At 39.0% G+C, this 17,526-nt stretch overlaps 2 protein-coding genes and 1 long non-coding RNA gene across 4 annotated transcripts in view; 2 read left to right on the top strand and 1 right to left on the bottom strand.

The window, feature by feature from the left end:
* Positions 1-17,526, bottom strand: part of LOC136239146 (uncharacterized) — a 223,461-nt gene that overhangs the window by 7,015 nt on the left and 198,920 nt on the right. The window lies entirely within an intron of this gene.
* Positions 6,689-8,642, top strand: LOC136239143 (perilipin-2-like). The gene is made up of 7 exons (XM_066029884.1): positions 6,689-7,045; positions 7,094-7,176; positions 7,233-7,653; positions 7,703-7,824; positions 7,873-8,019; positions 8,073-8,309; positions 8,369-8,642. Exons 1-7 carry the CDS (start codon positions 6,823-6,825, stop codon positions 8,537-8,539), a joined length of 1,404 nt encoding a protein of 467 aa, XP_065885956.1. The 5' UTR covers positions 6,689-6,822; the 3' UTR covers positions 8,540-8,642.
* Positions 10,090-16,129, top strand: LOC136239428 (phosphoglycerate kinase-like). Of its 2 annotated transcripts, none has more exons than XM_066030170.1 (13): positions 10,090-10,238; positions 10,502-10,552; positions 11,321-11,473; positions 11,873-11,940; positions 13,388-13,464; positions 13,598-13,701; positions 13,750-13,869; positions 13,918-14,032; positions 14,176-14,310; positions 14,359-14,480; positions 14,873-14,973; positions 15,789-15,887; positions 15,934-16,129. In XM_066030170.1, the coding sequence occupies exons 1-13, from the start codon at positions 10,177-10,179 to the stop codon at positions 15,975-15,977; spliced, it is 1,251 nt and encodes a 416-aa protein (XP_065886242.1). In that variant the 5' UTR covers positions 10,090-10,176; the 3' UTR covers positions 15,978-16,129. The 2 variants fall into 2 exon arrangements, with proteins under 2 accessions (XP_065886242.1, XP_065886243.1); XM_066030171.1 differs by lacking the exon at positions 10,090-10,238 and adding an exon at positions 10,308-10,391.

Genomic DNA, 17,526 nt, shown 5'->3' on the forward strand with positions numbered 1-17,526 from the left:
CTCCTACCTTCATTCATTCTGCCAGTCACCCATATGTTGCGAAAAGATGTGAAGAAGGAAATGTTCACCTCTGTAGAATTCAAAACATCATGCACTGGAGAAGACGAGGAACACTTCGAGGAACACACTGTTTTATCCACCCGCTTATTGTTCGAGCAATGTGATTTCCGTAAAACAAATAAAAATGGTAAGTTCATGAAATGTGAAATTTTTTAAGTCAGAAGTGGGCCCAAAAAAAATTCGCTTGGATGATGCAGAGGAGGTTGGACACGATATAAGCGCTTCTGAAATTTATTACTGTTAATTGCATATTTCTAATATGTGACGAGGAGTAAGTGATAGAAGAAATGTTTAGCAATGATATATCCACACCACGTTACCTTGTGCTTCTTAAGTTGAACAGCAAATTCTTATTATTATTATTATTATTATTGTTACAGAGCAGACAGCACAGCTGATATGCCTATTGCAAGACGGGTGTGCGAGTTTCTAATTCTCTTTTCGATTCTCTGTGAGGCCAAGCTAGCGGCATCCGCTTTTCTTTTTCATTGCTATGGGAGGCTTTGCTTTTTGATTCTCTGTGAGGCCAAGCTAGTGGCATCCACTCTTCTTTTTCATTACCCTGGGAGGCTTTGTTAGCATTTCTTCGACAATTATTGTGCTAAAATACTCGTATATAAGGTGTCCCTATAGTATTACACATGGATTCCACCGAGGGGTCCTTCACTTCCAGAAATGTCGTCGATGACTGGAAATTTGGTAATTTTTATTAGAATATAGAAATTTTTGTTGGAAATTCAGAAATATGTAACTGACTTTTAAATACATAAATCCATATGATATTTTGTGCCAGGGGAGTATACGGAGAATGTTTTTACTTAAAAAATCTCGGATACTGGAATGCCTACTTGTGACGTAGCATCGTTATGTGTCAAGATGATTGTGGGATTCGAACTGAGATGAAACAAAAGAAACGAAACAAAACCTCAGTGATGAAGATGAATCAGTAAGTTACTCCACCAAGTGTAAGCAGTCGAAATCAATCGGAATAGAAAGCAATCGAAAGTTGAATATTTACAATTATTGGCAGAATTTTACAGATTAAGTATCTCCAGTTATTATGAAACTATAGAGATTTCAGCACTTGGCCATTACCAACCAGCCTCCATAGGAAACTACCTGAACTTCATCAAATTTTCCAACCCTACCATAATTATCCCCAAATCTATTGTAAGGAATTGTTTAGATGATGCTGCCTACCAAAGTATTCTAGCCTCTGAGAGGATATTTTTGGCTAGGAATAATAAAGAGTGGCTGGATGTGACTAGTATTAGTTAATTTATATAGCTTCTTTTTATTTTATTTTTATATTCACACCCTTGCCATGCCCACGCAAGTTCTTCCATAGGACCATACACGTGGTCGCATGTGACCGAGGACTATCACACTTTCTGTAATTTACGTACTTTCATCACTTCATAATTGATGGTTTTCTCTCATTAATTTCTTAACCTTACATAGGGTTTCCAACTCATAATAGGAAGGTGCTTCATTTTGTTGTTTCTATAGAGACTGACCTTTAACATAAAATAAACAAGTGTTAACTTATTATTGGATTGCTTGTAGCATTGAGTATCAGCATCAACTTTAACACATAAAAACATACAAAAGGTGGCCACATGACCAAAAATATCACAGTAGTTGCATTGCAGCTTATTCAAAAATATTTGTATTTTAGGGTGGTCTAGATCACAATTCATGTTTTTCTTACTTTACTAAAGAGTCCTACATCTTTTAGTGCTATATATAGCACATCATCTATAGCTGTAATAGAATTGTTGGCCACGTAACCACTTTTTGGATATTTGTTGCAGTGAAAATTCCTATATGAAGAGATTTTTGGTCATGTGACCACCTTTAGGATATTTACATTTGTTAAAATTATGCAGATATTGAATGCTGATAACAATCCAATAACAAATTAGCACTTGTTTGCTTTATTTTAATGGTAAATCTGTGAAAATCTCCAGAAACAACAAATAGAAGCACCTTCTTATTTTGAGTGGAAACCCTACCTTACAGAGTATAGGAATTTTAGATTCTCTCAAGATGAAGGCAATTTTGCTACTCATTGATTTGACATACCTATTTACTGTACCTGGCGATATACTTTTATCAAGTTACCACGGCAGCACAAGTGTACACTATCATCAATACTGTTTTGTCTAAGGCCACTGATCTGAAGAATGCTATACTGGAAATGGTATGACTCTACAAATACAGTGGAACCTCTATTATGAACATTTTGGGACCCAGAATTTTTGGCCACTTTTTGCTGTAATATAGAGGTTTTCCTCTTTCAGAGGTAAAATATATATTAGGGGACATTTCCAAACTGATTTTGGTACACTTAACGTCATAATGGCGCTAACTTCAGGCCCCCCCTCCTTAACATCACACTGTAAAAACAATGCATTGGCAATAGAAGCACAAAACGTTATATTCTTTACCTGAAAACATAGTCTACAAACAGTATAGCTGCTTAATTACATCACTTTCTCTATTCCTAGCTGTTTACACTGTAACTGCTTTAATAAAAATAATAACGTCATGGGCTGAACCCCCTCCCCTCTAACGTCATTATGACGTTAAGCGTACCAAATCAGTTTGGAGATGCCCCCTTAACCACACCATTTGGGACCAAAATTTTTCTCCTTATTATGGAGGTTTTTTCTATTGTGTCCTTAATTCGTAGAGTTTGTTGAGAGGTTCCACTGTAGTATTTATTTATTTACTGTTTAATATTTCAGTTGGGGGTTGTGGAGTCCACTAAGGGTCATACATCTCCAGTTAGCAGTAAGACAATGGTAGTCACTATTTCAGCTCATGGTGATACTCCGGTCATTGAGGATGTTCACGATGACTAAATATTGTCATATATCGACTGTCTCTTTCAGAATATTTTACCCACTAACTGTGTTGTCGTTTATTTGTCATTTGTTGCTGCAGTGTTCATCAATAGATAATTAAGAAGGGAGATGTTGGGCAACTACATCACTTAGTGGCCACTTATTTCAATGTCACCCTAATACAATGTACAAGACGATGCTTGTACAATGGATCCTTGTTAAAAGCATGTGCATGGATTGTAAGCTACAAAAGTGAAGTCTGTCCCTGCAGTTGTGAGGTTTACTAACCTATGCACACGTTGAAGTGTGTGTGTGTGTGTGTGTGTGTGTGTGTGTGTGTGTGTGTGTGTGTGTGCGTGCGTGCGAGCGTGTGCATGTGAGCGTGTGTGTGTGTGTGTGTGTGTGTGTTTGTGTGTGTGTGTGTGTTTGTGTGTGTGTGAAGTAAATGATGTAGCTATGCCATAGATGTTTGGAATGGTTTGTATCAGAGCATCTGATAAGATACTCCATTGGCCCAGTGTGAACAGGGTTTTTTTCAGTGCTACTTGTGGCTAATAGCTACACTGCAAACTAGAGCTGATCAACATAGTGGATTACTGCTGGTGGAGCAGTAGATGTCTGAGCCAATTTACATCACTCGGAGTATGAATATATAGTTATCTGGTTTGATAGAGGTGTTACTAGTGGATGCTGAGCCTTTTCTGTGCCAGATTTCTCTTCCATGGTTATAGTTAAATGAATAGCAATGCAAATTGTGTGCTTGACAACTGATGTCATACATAGCTAGACAACTTCATCACTCCACTGCATGCTGGGTAGCTAACATATACTTCAGTGTAGAGTTGTTACATTTGAGATAGATAAATAACATGATAATACAAGACAGTCAGGAAGTTCCAAAAGAGTGAAAAGCTAGGTCACATAATATAATCAAGCAGTAGTTGGATACTACTACCTAAACACATATAAGGAAGGTCATGTAATTAAAAGTCTTCTAACCAGCAGATGACTAACGTTTTGTGATCCATGTCAATAGAATCTCTTCTCATGCAATCTCTATCTAGTTCATGTCTTCCTGATCTGTTTATTTTATTATCACACTGGGTATAGAATATTGAACATATACATCCTGTTCGTGTGTTCTGTGAAGGCAGGACATGCAGCAAAATTTTCTATTAATGTTCCATTAATATAGCAAGAGTCTGTAAAATATATGTGTGAATGTATGTATATTTTGTGTGGTCAATACTCATAGCCATGCCCAGTGGTGGATCCAGAGAGAAGTCATTCAAAGGGTTTGCATGTCCCACAAAACAAAATTCACACTACATAGTAAATACTCTAATAGAGCAGTCACCAAATGTATCACTAAAATTTTCCAAGGCAAGTAAGAGGGAGGGAAGATTACTTGGTCCTAGGGTACGTAAACAGATAGTATATGTATCAGAATAGATTCCAATACAGACTAAGAGTATCATACTGTTGAAACTGGTTCAACAGGTTAGTCCTGTTACTGTTGATGTGTGAATGGTGGACCGCGACTCTACCACACTAATTCTGTAGGACAGTTAGTGACAACAAGTGGTACACTACTTGTGTCTTAATGACAACTTTAAGTGTGTATTAGTCTCCTGTTAGTGGTCACCTTAAGATAACTCCCTTATTTGTTTCTATCATAACTGGATGAGGAAAATATTGTGATCACTTGACCCAGTATCACATGAGGTCACATGACATCACATGATATACATATGTGACTGAATTTCGGAAAATCACCCATATGGGTGCGCGTGAAATAATTAGAATTTTTGGGTTTAGTGGGTTGCTAATAAGAGCATGGCACAGTTTTAAAAATATTTCAAGAATTTTCTTGTAATTTAAGGCATTGAGAATGGCTTACAAGCATTAGCAAGTAATTTTGCACTATACGGTTTGTGATTTGATCATTAAATATTTTAGGTGTCAAATGTGCCCATATGGGTGATTTTCCAAAATTCGGTCACATATACAAAAAATCTGTATTCCCCTAGATATTTTAATGGGTAACACATGCACCATTAGCCAGTGATTTTTCCCCCTGAACAGAATATCGGTTAGATCACTGCTCTATAACTAGCAGTTTGTTTCAACTGTGCAAGATTGAAGTGATTTTTAAATACTCTAATAGAACAGTCACCTACTTTTAATACAGGGTTCAGAAAATGCTGATATTAATTTTTGAATGATTATTTTGAGCATATATAATGCTGGTAGGGGCGGACTAGTTATGGTCAAAATGTTAGGGTGAGTTGTGTAAAATTAATGGTGATTGGAAAAGTTGACCTGTAATAGCAACTTGTACCACAGAATAGCATAAAGTCAATGTTACACAATTGTTCAATTTATTATTATGTTTGCTTATCAAACTTTGAGCCACACAGCATGCTAAACTGCTGAGGGTTCGATGTGATAATGTTTACAATATATGTTCATATGCATGATATAGTGTGAGTCACCAATGGCACATCAACATGCTGGTATACCGTATGCAGTCAATAAATTTAACAATAAAAATAATACAGTTCAATTAATCAATTGCCAATAAGATGATTCACCAGTTATGCTATCTCTTGACTCAAGGATTGGTTTTATAATCTTGTTAAACTTTCCAAATAATTATTAAGTTAATCATTGTGCTATTCTGCGACTGGGACATTTCCTTGTTGAACCATTTTGTCCATATTCTCAGGTGGCAGTTTTATGAAACTAAGTCTCATGCATGTTTTAATGTTCTTAAAGGTTGACTGGTTTCCAGTGAAACCCCTTAGAACCTCACCTGTTATGCAATGACAATACTAATTTTGCTGCATAACTACACCCACCCAGTGGAACATTGGGTCACGTCTTGGTTGCTGCTGAGGGCTGGGGAGGTGAGGGGGTGCTGGCAAATCCTCCCAGTACTCCACAGGTGGTTTGCACCATATCTCACAATTAGCATGTGAATGCACACACACAACACACACACACTTGCTTGACTGCCTGTCCTTCTATCTGGTACTCCTCAGAGACACCAACCCACTTAGCCAAGGAATACTGGGTAACGTGATTTATTTAGGCCAGATGAATGAATGGGCCACTGAAAATAGCAGTGACCTGAGTCTCTTCTTATGTAGTCCATCCTAGATGTATGGACTGTGATCAAGGGCACCGATGGTCTCTACCACATGGTCACAGCCAAGGGCTGCTATATGTACACACACGCGCACGCACACACACATATACAAGCATGTACAGATCTAGACACACACATACAAGCATGCACAGATCTACACACACACACACACACACACACGTACACAAATACATACACTTGGAAGAAAGCCATCCAATGTGATGCTTGTCCTGAAGAATCTCACAACTAATCATCGTCAGCCATGTCAAGGGTGGGTAGTTACACACTTATGTCTTGATTATGTCTTGTGCTCTCTTCAACTCTTTTAAAAAAAACTGTTGGCAATTCTCACAATGGAAGAGTTTAGATTGAAACTATGCATGCAAATTCTCCAATCTTCCAGTTCAGTAATTGAACACTAGGACTGTGGGGGAGAGTGACCTTATGAATAGGTGACCTTTACAAAAATTAGGGGCTACCAGAAGTTGGGTGCAATATCCACCTTGGAGTGATCTTTGCTTTGGAATAAAATGACTGGTAGGGACGCTAGACGCTCTATCCACCAGTTTTATGTACAAGAAATGATTATGAAGTTGTTACGGATAAAGGGTCACCTTGTCAGTACTGAAACACTAAACGCGTGATACACGCTATGACGCAATGATATATTGACATCGAATCTGCTGTTGCCTCACATAAAAGAACACTTCGGTCTTCTCTGTTTTAGTTGTTTTCGAGGAGTTTACTGGGAGAAGTTGCACGATGAGTATCGTTCAGGAATCACCCCAGACCACTCGCGACTGGTTTTGGGCCATACCACTTGTCTCGTCTGCCTACGACACTGTGACGAGCGTTTATGAGGGCACCAGGGATAGGAACGTGTTGACTCGCTTCACCATTGGTACGGCGGAGTCGTCTGTAAGATTGGCAGGTCGCTGTGCTTCCCCGCTGGTGAACAAGTTGGAGAGCAGATTTGAAAAGCCTCGTAAGTTATGACTAGTGAAGTAAGAGTAGCTGTTTATATTTTGTGTAGTGACAGCCGCTGATGGGTACGCGTTAAGGAAACTTCAAGAGGTAGAGGCCATCTATCCAGTGATAATGAAGCCCACCGATGAGGTTCATAGTGATGATTGTTACGTGTAACGTGTTGATCATGCGCTTTGTTCTTACAGGTGTTTGCTCAGAGCAAAGAGGCGTTGATGGGGACTTGGGAGCGAAGCTCTCAACGAGTTGCTGACTATCAAGCAGTTAAGTTGATTGGTAGTGGAATTTCTGCTGGTAGCACAGTAGTTGGATCAACAATCAAACTCGGTCAACAAGGAATCAACTCTACAATCGATGCTGGACGCAGAAGTATCAACGCAGCCAATAACCTAGTTGGGATGGGTGTTGATCGATGTCTTGATGTCACTGAGACTGTAGTGAAATATGTTCTACCAGAACAAGAAGACAAGGACTTACTGGATGAACCTCTCCTGTCCTCTGATACTACTGATAGTGCTAAGAAGGTACGTCGTCGCCGTAGGCAACAGAGACGTCAACGTCGTGAGTTGCGTAAGGCACGAAGGAGTCGCCTTCTGAAATCCAACGAGAGTAAGATCTTTCCTAATTAAAGCGCATCAGTGATATTGTGTTCCTTTAGAAACTTGGGCTGGCAGGTTGGATCGTGCTCAAGACATTGTTACAACTACCGTTGATCGTAGTGGTGACAAGGTGTGTGACTATCTGGAGTGGCCTATGGAACAAGTAGAATTCCTCAGGACGGTAAGTGGGACAGTTGCTCTAATGGCTCTAATGTTATTGTTCTTGTAGCTAAGAGTGGCTAGAGCTGCAGCAACTGCTTATGAGGTCATCCTGGAGTATCTAGAAGATGCTGGTGATAGGATTAAGGCCATTAACCCTCTGAAGATGAAACAAAAGAAACTAAACCTCTTGACAGACAGTGATGAAGATGAATCAGTAAGTTACTCCACCAAGTGTCGGAGAAATTGATTAATCTCTTAACCTTACAGAGTATAGGAGTTTTGGATTCTCTCAAGATCAAGGCATTTTCGCTACTCATTGATTATGTTGACATACCTGTTTACCTGGCGATATACTTTTACCAAGTTACCACGGGAACAACTGCTGGACTGTTTGAACTTGGCATCTCCATGACAACACAAGTGTACAATGAAGGTCGGAAGATAGCTATCATCAATACTGTTTTGTCTAAGGCCACTGACCTGAAGGATGTTATACTGGAAATGGTATGACTTAAATTCAGAAAATAGTATTTATTTATTTACTGTTTAATTTAATATTTCAGTTGGGAATTGTGGAGTCCAGTAAGGGTCGTACACCACCAGTTAGCAGCAAGACAATGACGGTCACTATTTCAGCTCATGATGATACTCCAGTCGTTGAGGATGTTCACCATAGTGATCACTCTAGGACTAGTAGTTATGAGGGATCATCTGATGAGAATGATGATGACTAAATATTGTCATGTTATCGACTGTCTCTTTCGGAATACGGACATTTCACCCACTAAATGTGTTGTCGTGTATTTGTTATTTGTTGCAGTGTTCATCAATAGATAATTAAGATTGCATGGGAAGGGAGATATGGGCAAAGTACATCACTTAGTGGCCACTTATTTCATGACCTCATTGATAACTGCTTCATTACTCCAGAGGTCACCCTAATACAATGTACGCAATGTATTATAAGCTACAAAAGTGAAGTCTGTCCCTGCAGTTGTGAGGTTTACTAACCTACGTGCACTGTGTGTGTGTGTGTGCCTTAAGTAAATGATGTACTATGCTATAGATGTTTGGAATGGTTTGTATCAGGGCATCTGATAAGACAGTATGACACTCCATTGGCCCAGTGTGAACAGGGTTTTTTTCAATACTGGTGGCTAATAGCTACACTGCAAACTTGAGCTGATCAACCCAGTGGATTACTGCTGGTGGAGCAGTAGATGTCTGAGCCAATTTACATCACTCAGAGTATGAATATATAGTTATCTGGTTTGATAGAGGTGTTACTAGTGGATGCTGGGCCTTTTCTGTGCCAGATTTCTCTTCCATGGTTAGGCCAATGAAATTTGATTAGCAGTTTCGCGTCATCGCCCGCATGCTTTTGATACACCCGCATGGAATTTCATTATTGGTATTTCACATCGAAATACTCTAATAGAGCAGTCACTTTTATTCTAATAGAGGAATCAGCCATACTCTAATGGAAAAATCACTTGTTTAGGAGTTACAGAATTAGCTGAATATTCTAGTAACGTACACCACACAATACTTTAGCTAATGCAAGAGTAGTCAATGTAGATTTCACTGTTTTTTTGGTAGAAATCTTCAAGTTTGGATGTGTGTTGTGCATAATGAATAATGACTAATAACCGCCCGCCCGCATCAAATTTTCAAAAATCTGAGCGAGAAACTGGTAATCAAGTTTCATTGGCCTTATAGTTAAATGAATAAAAAATGCAAATTGTGTGCTTGACAGCTGATGTCATACATAGCTAGACAACTTCATCACTCCACTGCATGCTGGGTAGCTAACATATACTTCAGTGTAGAGTTGTTACATTTGAGATAGATTAATAACATGACAATATAAGACAGTCAGGAAGTTCCAAAAGAGTGAAAAGCTAGGTCACATAATATAATCAAGCAGTAGCTGGACTGATACTTGTGTCAGTTAATCCTGTTAGGCTGCAGCCGGAGATTCAGTATTGCCAAGATGGAGGCAAATATACCGGTAGATATCATTGCTATTAGCTATACAGTTGATATGTGTTGTGTAAAAATTAATATCCTCCATCATGTCAACTGGATTCAGTCAACCTTGACTGAAATCAAACTGATCAAGTGAATCACTTTTAAGGCCATGCAGCAGCTTAACAATGAAGTGACAGTGAACCTTACTTGGTGGCCAGGTATTTAGCTAGCTATGCCGACCGCTGTTACAATGAAACCCAAGTGCATCCATTAAAAACGCAAAATTTTCATCAGCCGCCTACGCGCTTGATCACGAGAAGAACATTAACGTGTCGAGCACGTGAGCTGAGAGAATCTAGAGTAATTTGGGAGCTACTTCTGTTGAAGAATAAACAGAGAAATGACCTTTCGCAAGTTAAGCATCGACACTGTGGATGTCAAAGATAAAAGAGTCCTCATTAGGTAAAAATGGTTAGCGTGCAAGTTTAAACCTCGACATAAACGAAAGTGGGGTTTACAATCGGTGGTGCAAACGAGGGTGTAAGCGCCCCTCGTGGACACTAAACATTCAACTATTACTGCTGGGAATGTAACAGCATTTTCCATGACTATGTTGTAAGTGTAATGCTAGGGGTATAGCAAAGATTATATTAATGGCACTTTAATAGGTATAAAGTTCACTGAAGGTTCAAAGTACATTACAGAATATATTGTAAATTTTGTAGGGTTGACTTTAATGTACCGATGGATGGCAAGAAGGTGACTAACACTCAGAGGTGATCATGACACACTACACTAACACACACAGAGTACATTACGTACACGCGCGCACACACACACACACACAGTACCACCATATAGGGGGAAACTTTCAAAAGGTTAAATATTTGAAAAATTCGAAAATACTGTTACCAAAAAAAAATCGTAAATAGCTAGCTAACCAATATTACATCTTGTAGAAGTAATAAGCATAAACAAAGTTTGAGTGTTTGTTTCAGTTAGCTAGCCATATAGACCTCGAATATAGCTAGGTCATATGGCTAGGCATTGGCCATGCATGCACTGGAAGGCAAACACGATTCAACAAGTGACACCACAAGTCTTCAAACCTAAGAGAAAATCGTTATCCTAGCCTCAGCGAATACAACTGGAAGGGCTAAGAAAGCCAACTAGTCGGGGCTCAATCTACAGGCTGTTTGGATTAACATTAAGAGACCAAACAACATGGTTCAAGCTATAAAGGAGGAAGGGGTGACTAGACGCGATTCTACCAAAGCAGTCAGATGGGTGTTTATCGATATGTATGTATGTTTAACTGAACAATCAAAGCAGCATGTGGAATTTGCAAACCCTCTAGTTAATTATCTAAGGTGCGGTGTGGTAAAGAGGATCCGTTTCGATGAAGATACAATCAAGCACTCTTTCAAAAATTTAACCTTTCGAAACTTTCCTGCTATAAGGTACACTACATTACTACGTGCGCACACACAAAGTACACTATGTACACACTACACACACACTCAGTACTGGTAATGACTTCACAGGATAGTTGCAGCCCTACCAACCATCAAATACATCCTTGATCAAGGTGCTCGTTCACTGGTGGTTATGAGTCACTTAGGTCGACCAGATGGTATGAAGGTCGACAAATACTCTCTTGCTCCAGTCTCTGATGTATTCCAATCATTGTTGGAAAGGTAAGTACTTAGCAGCTCTTTGTGTCTCTGTACTCATGATAAATACTGTGTTTTGAAATGTGGTGTTCTGTGCAAACTACTGAATTCTTATCTGTGGCTAATTTGCCCATCAGACTTATTTGACAAGACATTGCAACATTCTGGCAAGTGGTCCCTTAAGATTTAAAATAAAGTTTTAAGCCGAAGGGCAAGCAGAATTGTTCATTTTTGCAATCTTGGCTCAAGCAAGCATAAAAATTTCAAGTTAAAGATAACATTTTACTTTCCAAGTATTTTGTATATTCCCACAAATTAGATTTGAGGTTGGACTAATAGGTTCAACATACAATTGAGTTCAGGAAGTGTTTGATGTTGTATGATCATGCTGTCTGTCATGTTTGCTCATGTGATCCTACACAGGCCGGTCACATTTCTGACAGATTGTGTTGGACCTGAAGTGGAAGCTGCTTGTGCCAACCCTGCACCAGGTAACCATGGTAACGTATGTATGTATTATGAGGCAGCATAGCCAAGTGGCTAGAGCTTCGGCCTGGTAACTGGAAGGTTCCAGGTTTTGGTGTTGTTGTTTCCTTGAGCAAGAAACTTTACTCACATTGCCCCAGTCTACCCAGTTGTTTAAATGGGGGACCTTGTGGTCTGGTGTCAACTGCCCACCCAGGTGCAACATCAATGGGTACATGGTGTTTACTGGGGAAGAAAACTCCCAATATTTAGGACGTGGTTTTAATTCTTCTTTTTATTGGTGATAAGAATGCCAAATTGATTTTATGCTTCATGGATTTAGAATACATGTAGCGACAAGTACTGAAGGTTTAGACACTAGTCAAGAGTCCAGATATACTCTAATACAGCAGTCACATATTCAACTATTGTGGTTTTCCAATTTGTTGTCAAAAATGAACTTTGCACCAATTCATCAGCAACATCATACATGATGCAAATATGTTCTAGCATTGTAGTAGGTGATCTAATCAAAGAGTGAGTGGTCCATTATCAGTGTTGGGAGTAATTCTTCAGTGCTGGTCACTGTAAAGCGTTAGTAATAATAGTAGTAATAATAATGCGTTACATAATATTATTACTTTTGTGGTAACTAAGTAATATAACGAAATACGCTATAAAAACAGGTAATATAACTCAAGTTACTTTACTTACAGATGTAACTCGTTACCTAAGTATTACAGTTATTGTAACGAATCTAATATTACATAATATTATTACTGTACTAATCTCGTTAGTAATCCACTGAATAACACCTAGCCACAACGAAGTAATGAAACCTACTAAATGAAGCTTATTCACCAGCTTCTTACTTATAACCAAGATTTACACATTGCTCAACAACGCAATCATGTCACGTGATAGGGTGGTAGTTTCACATGTGACAGCTTAAGGCTGTGGACACAAAGTAATATAATAATTATTATAGTTACTTTATTTTTTGGGTAATATGTAACTGTAACTAAATAGTTCAGTTGCAAGTAATATGTAATATGTAACTAGTTACTTTTAAAAGTAACTTGCCCAACACTGTTCATTAACATAAATCAATTGAACATGTCAGAGAAATCTCTTATTGGTACATTTATCTGCCTAAATATATTTTTACTGCACATGCAGAAATAGTATTTCCGTTTGTGACAATGAATAGGAAAACCACTTTAAAACAGTTAGGTGCAACTGAAATGATTCTATATTTTTTTTAGTTGCTACTGGAGAGTAAAAATAATTTGTGAAACATAGTTTTGGTTAATTTGATGTGGCTAAGACAATTTTGTATTGTTATATTTCATTGAAAGAATGGAAGCCATAATGTAATAAATGTAAAAGATTTCTTTGACCTGTGAAACCTTTCTTCTTTGCTCTGTTAAGTAGTGACAACCCTACTAATGGTGATCTCTGTGTGTTCCTCAGGGTCAGTGTTTTTGCTTGAGAATCTAAGGTTTCATCCAGAAGAGGAGGGCAAAGGAAAAGACGCTGAAGGAAAGAAGGTAACTCTTCTAACTTGCATCTTTAGTAACAAGTATATTATATTAACTGTGTGTATTCAGTGAACAATGAGGTGTGCAGGCCTGAAAGCCTTTGTACATCATAATCTAGTTATAAGTCAGTAACGTTTCACAGGTCACACCTAGTGGTGATGCCATTGCAGCATTTAGGGCTTCCCTCACAAAACTTGGCGACATTTTTGTCAATGATGCATTTGGTGCAGCCCATCGTGCTCACAGGTAGGTCTCTTGTGTCATAGCGTATGTACCTTGTGACATGTTGTACAGCTCAATTGTGGGTGTGGAACACTCTATCAGAGCTTCTGGTTTCTTGATGAAGAAGGAATTGACATATTTTTCTAAAGCACTGGACAATCCCAAGAAGCCGTTTCTGGCCATTTTGGGAGGGTAAGTCCCTGATACTATTGGGTCGGTATTGTGACATCACTTGTCCAGTGCCAAGGTGAAGGATAAGATCCAGTTGATTGAAAACTTGTTGGATAAAGTAGATGAGATGATTATTGGAGGAGGAATGGCCTACACCTTCTTAAAGACCCTCCAAGGAATGGAGGTGTAGTGTGTGTGTAGTGTGTGTGTGTTGTGTACATATATATGTGTGGTGTATATATAAACAAAGCCTTTAGGGTTTTACTTGGGTAGCTGAAGGCTCATATGTATGTGTTGTATTTTTACCATGCCACACAATTTCTATAGATTGGTTCTTCTCTGTTTGATGAAGAAGGTGCCAAGATAGTTGGTGAGCTGGTTGCCAAAGCAGAGAAGAAAGGCATCAAGCTACACTTGCCTGTGGACTTTGTTACAGCAGACAAGTTTGACAAAGATGCCAATGTCAGTCAAACTCTCTATTACAGCAGTTACTATGTGTTATTCTAATAGGTTGGGGCAGCCACTATTGACAGTGGTATACCTAATGGCTGGCTAGGACTAGACTGTGGACCAAACAGTATCAGTAACTTTGCAGTAGTTATCAGCAGAGCACAAACTATTGTGTGGAATGGGTTAGTGAATTACATACAGTGAATACAATGGGACCTCAAATTTTGACAGCAGTTGTTCTGTTAGGGTAGTTGTGCTAAATGCATTGTTTTAAGGTGATTTTACATACCGTTTCAGAGCTATGGATCAACTTTTCAGATACTTTAACACTGGGTGACGTATGGGTTTTGGATAACTGAGCTTCTATAGAATATGTTGTGGTCTACACTAGAGCCTGTTAATGTGGACACCTACATAATTAGTTAAGGTCCCAAAGTATCCCTTAGTACATAAACTGACCTTGATACCATGATAATCAGGACACCTTGATAATCAGGACACCTTGATAATCAGGACACTGTTGGTTGGTCCCATATCACTCACTGTGTGCATGTATATCATCACTACACTCTAGTCCTGTAGGTGTGTTTGAATTTGAGAAATTTGCTGCTGCTACCAAGGCTGTCATGGATTCTGTAGTTATGGCAACTGAGAAAGGAGCTACCAGTATCATTGGTTAGTAACAAGTGAAGGAAGTACATATGTGAAGATGTACATATGAGATGTCCATATTACACTGCTAAGGAAGTACACTTAAGGACCAGTGGTGTATCTAGGGGTGGGCCTGTGCCCTACCAAAGAATTCTGGAGAAGTATTTGTATGTGAGATTGAGATACTCTAATAGAGCAATCAATCACTCTAATAAAGCAGTCACTCTATTCAGAGTAGTGTAGTAGCAAACTATGAATTATATAGGAGTTGTGTATTTTGTGTTGGTTGAATGTAATGAATTAGACAGAAAATAAGCTCCCACATGAATACTATTATGGTTGTCACGTGACAGTAGGTATAAAAGGTAAGGTTTGTTCTAGTGTTAAAGTCATTAACAGTAGCCCACGCTTGGTGGCGCATAACCCAATGTGGTGCTGTGTTGTGGTTGGTTGTAAGGGTAATAGTATGATGAGGGAGGGTAGAGGGATGCCATTGTGAACAGGCAATTATCATTTTTTACTATTGTGCCATACCAACCCAGAGTCTACATAATTATGCCACTGTTAAGGACATCATAATCCACGTATTAGACTTAGTTAAGGTCCCTAAGTATCCTTAGCACATACTGTATTTATGGTTAAATTCCACTGTTTATACCTTAGTTTAAAAATCAATGTGGCAACTTGACCACCACTTAAAAACTATGTTGAAGCGCTTATTTCCAAAACCAATCGAACCCCTCCTACTATTAAAGGTGCGGTGTTTAACCAAGTAAATATGATAAACTGACCCAGAAAATCAGGACATCATTATAGAGAGCAACATACTTTTCTAATAGGTGGTGGAGACACAGCTACTGCAGCTGCACAGTTTGGTGCCACTGACAAAGTCAGTCATGTGAGCACAGGAGGTGGGGCTAGTCTAGAACTCTTGGAAGGTTTGCAGCACTATACACAACCACTAATTGAACATGTGTCACACAGGCAAACAGCTCCCAGGATTGGTGGCATTGACAGATGCATCTTGACTGATCCCTCGACTATAGCAACGTTCTCATTTAGTGCAGTATTCGACTACAGTAGACTATACTCTTATTATTTAGTGCAATATTTTACTACAGTTATTCATGTTACTGTACAAACAAAATATTTGATGAATTCAGTTTTTGCTCCTAGAGAATCACATGTACCTAACACTGGTGGCCATTATGTCTCACTGGTTGATGAAGATAACTCCTCCAGCCATGAGGGAGGGTCATGTGACTGTTCTCGTGATTCCTCCAACTTCTGGTGAAATTCTTCCATGTTCTTCTGTAGGCTTGTGTGGTTACCGGCAAAATAGGCACACAAGGCATTGTGCAGTAAAACTAACTGTTTGTTCATGACTCGAATCTGTGGAGGGGAAGAGTATGCAACAAAAGTAATACAAATGAGTATTGAATACTGTTTAGGGTTATATACAGTTGGAGCACGACATCTTGGGACCAACCAAGAGTCCTAGTGTTCTGATTCGCCAGAGTCAGTTTGTGTACTACTGTTCACATAAAGTTAACAGCCCCCACTACAAGTATGACGGTGGCATGCTCCAGTGAAGAGAATGAAGTGAATACCAAAGCAAAACTGAAAATCCATTACTGCACACATGAGGTGCCTTACAACACAAGTGGTTGCTATAATAATACAGACTACTTGTACACCATTTTGGGGGATTTTAAAGTTGGAAGGTTTAACAGGTTGCTTTACCTAATGAAGCATCACTACACAAATGACACAATTAGAGTTGGCTGGCTTAGGTCACTGGTCTTGCAACAAAATGATACATGTAGTGGCATAGCTAAACTAGGGCTACCGGAGCTCAATTTGTAAGCCAGAAGTACTGCCTGTTGCTAAATTCTGAAAGCCCCTGAATGGCTTGGCCATGGACATGTGTATCTCCCATAACATGTACTTGTTTCAGGAATACAATTTATGGTGAGAAACAACAAGTATTGGTTCACCCACTCAAATGGTAACCAAGGGTAATCTTGTGGTATCTGTGCAGGCTGGCAAGTGCAATTGAATTTAAACCTTTTGAAATCCCTAATTTACCTTGTCAATGGATCCCAAACAGAGGGAGGATACAGGGCCACACAATAGCTAAATTTAAAGCTCTATAGACATATTTTATTATTTAAACACAATGGGACGATTGTTATGGATGCAACTACTCACTTTATTGGTTTCCAGAAGTTTCAACTTGATATCTAGGTCTCTACGCAACCTGTCATAGTTGGCCTTGTGCCTCTCAAACTCAGCTTTCTTGCTCTCTAGTCTTGCAGCTGCTGTAGACGAAGAAGGAGGCATCTTTAATGCAGTCTCAAGCTCTGATCGGTAAGCATCATAGCTCAGCCTGGCTGTCTCATATGTCTTGACTGTTGCTAAAGTGTCTTCCATGGTCTTGGAAGAAATCGTGAAAATATTCGATTTAAAGAAATGAAGTGCTGACATGAGGGTCTCCCCATTTTTGGCAATCATTTTTTGGACCTCTGCATTAAAGTGAAACTCCGTGTGTAACTCAGTTGAGCGTACACTCATGAA

The sequence above is a fragment of the Dysidea avara genome, chromosome 11, assembly GCF_963678975.1.
Source record: "Dysidea avara chromosome 11, odDysAvar1.4, whole genome shotgun sequence".
In the NCBI taxonomy this organism is placed as follows: Eukaryota; Metazoa; Porifera; class Demospongiae; order Dictyoceratida; family Dysideidae; genus Dysidea; species Dysidea avara.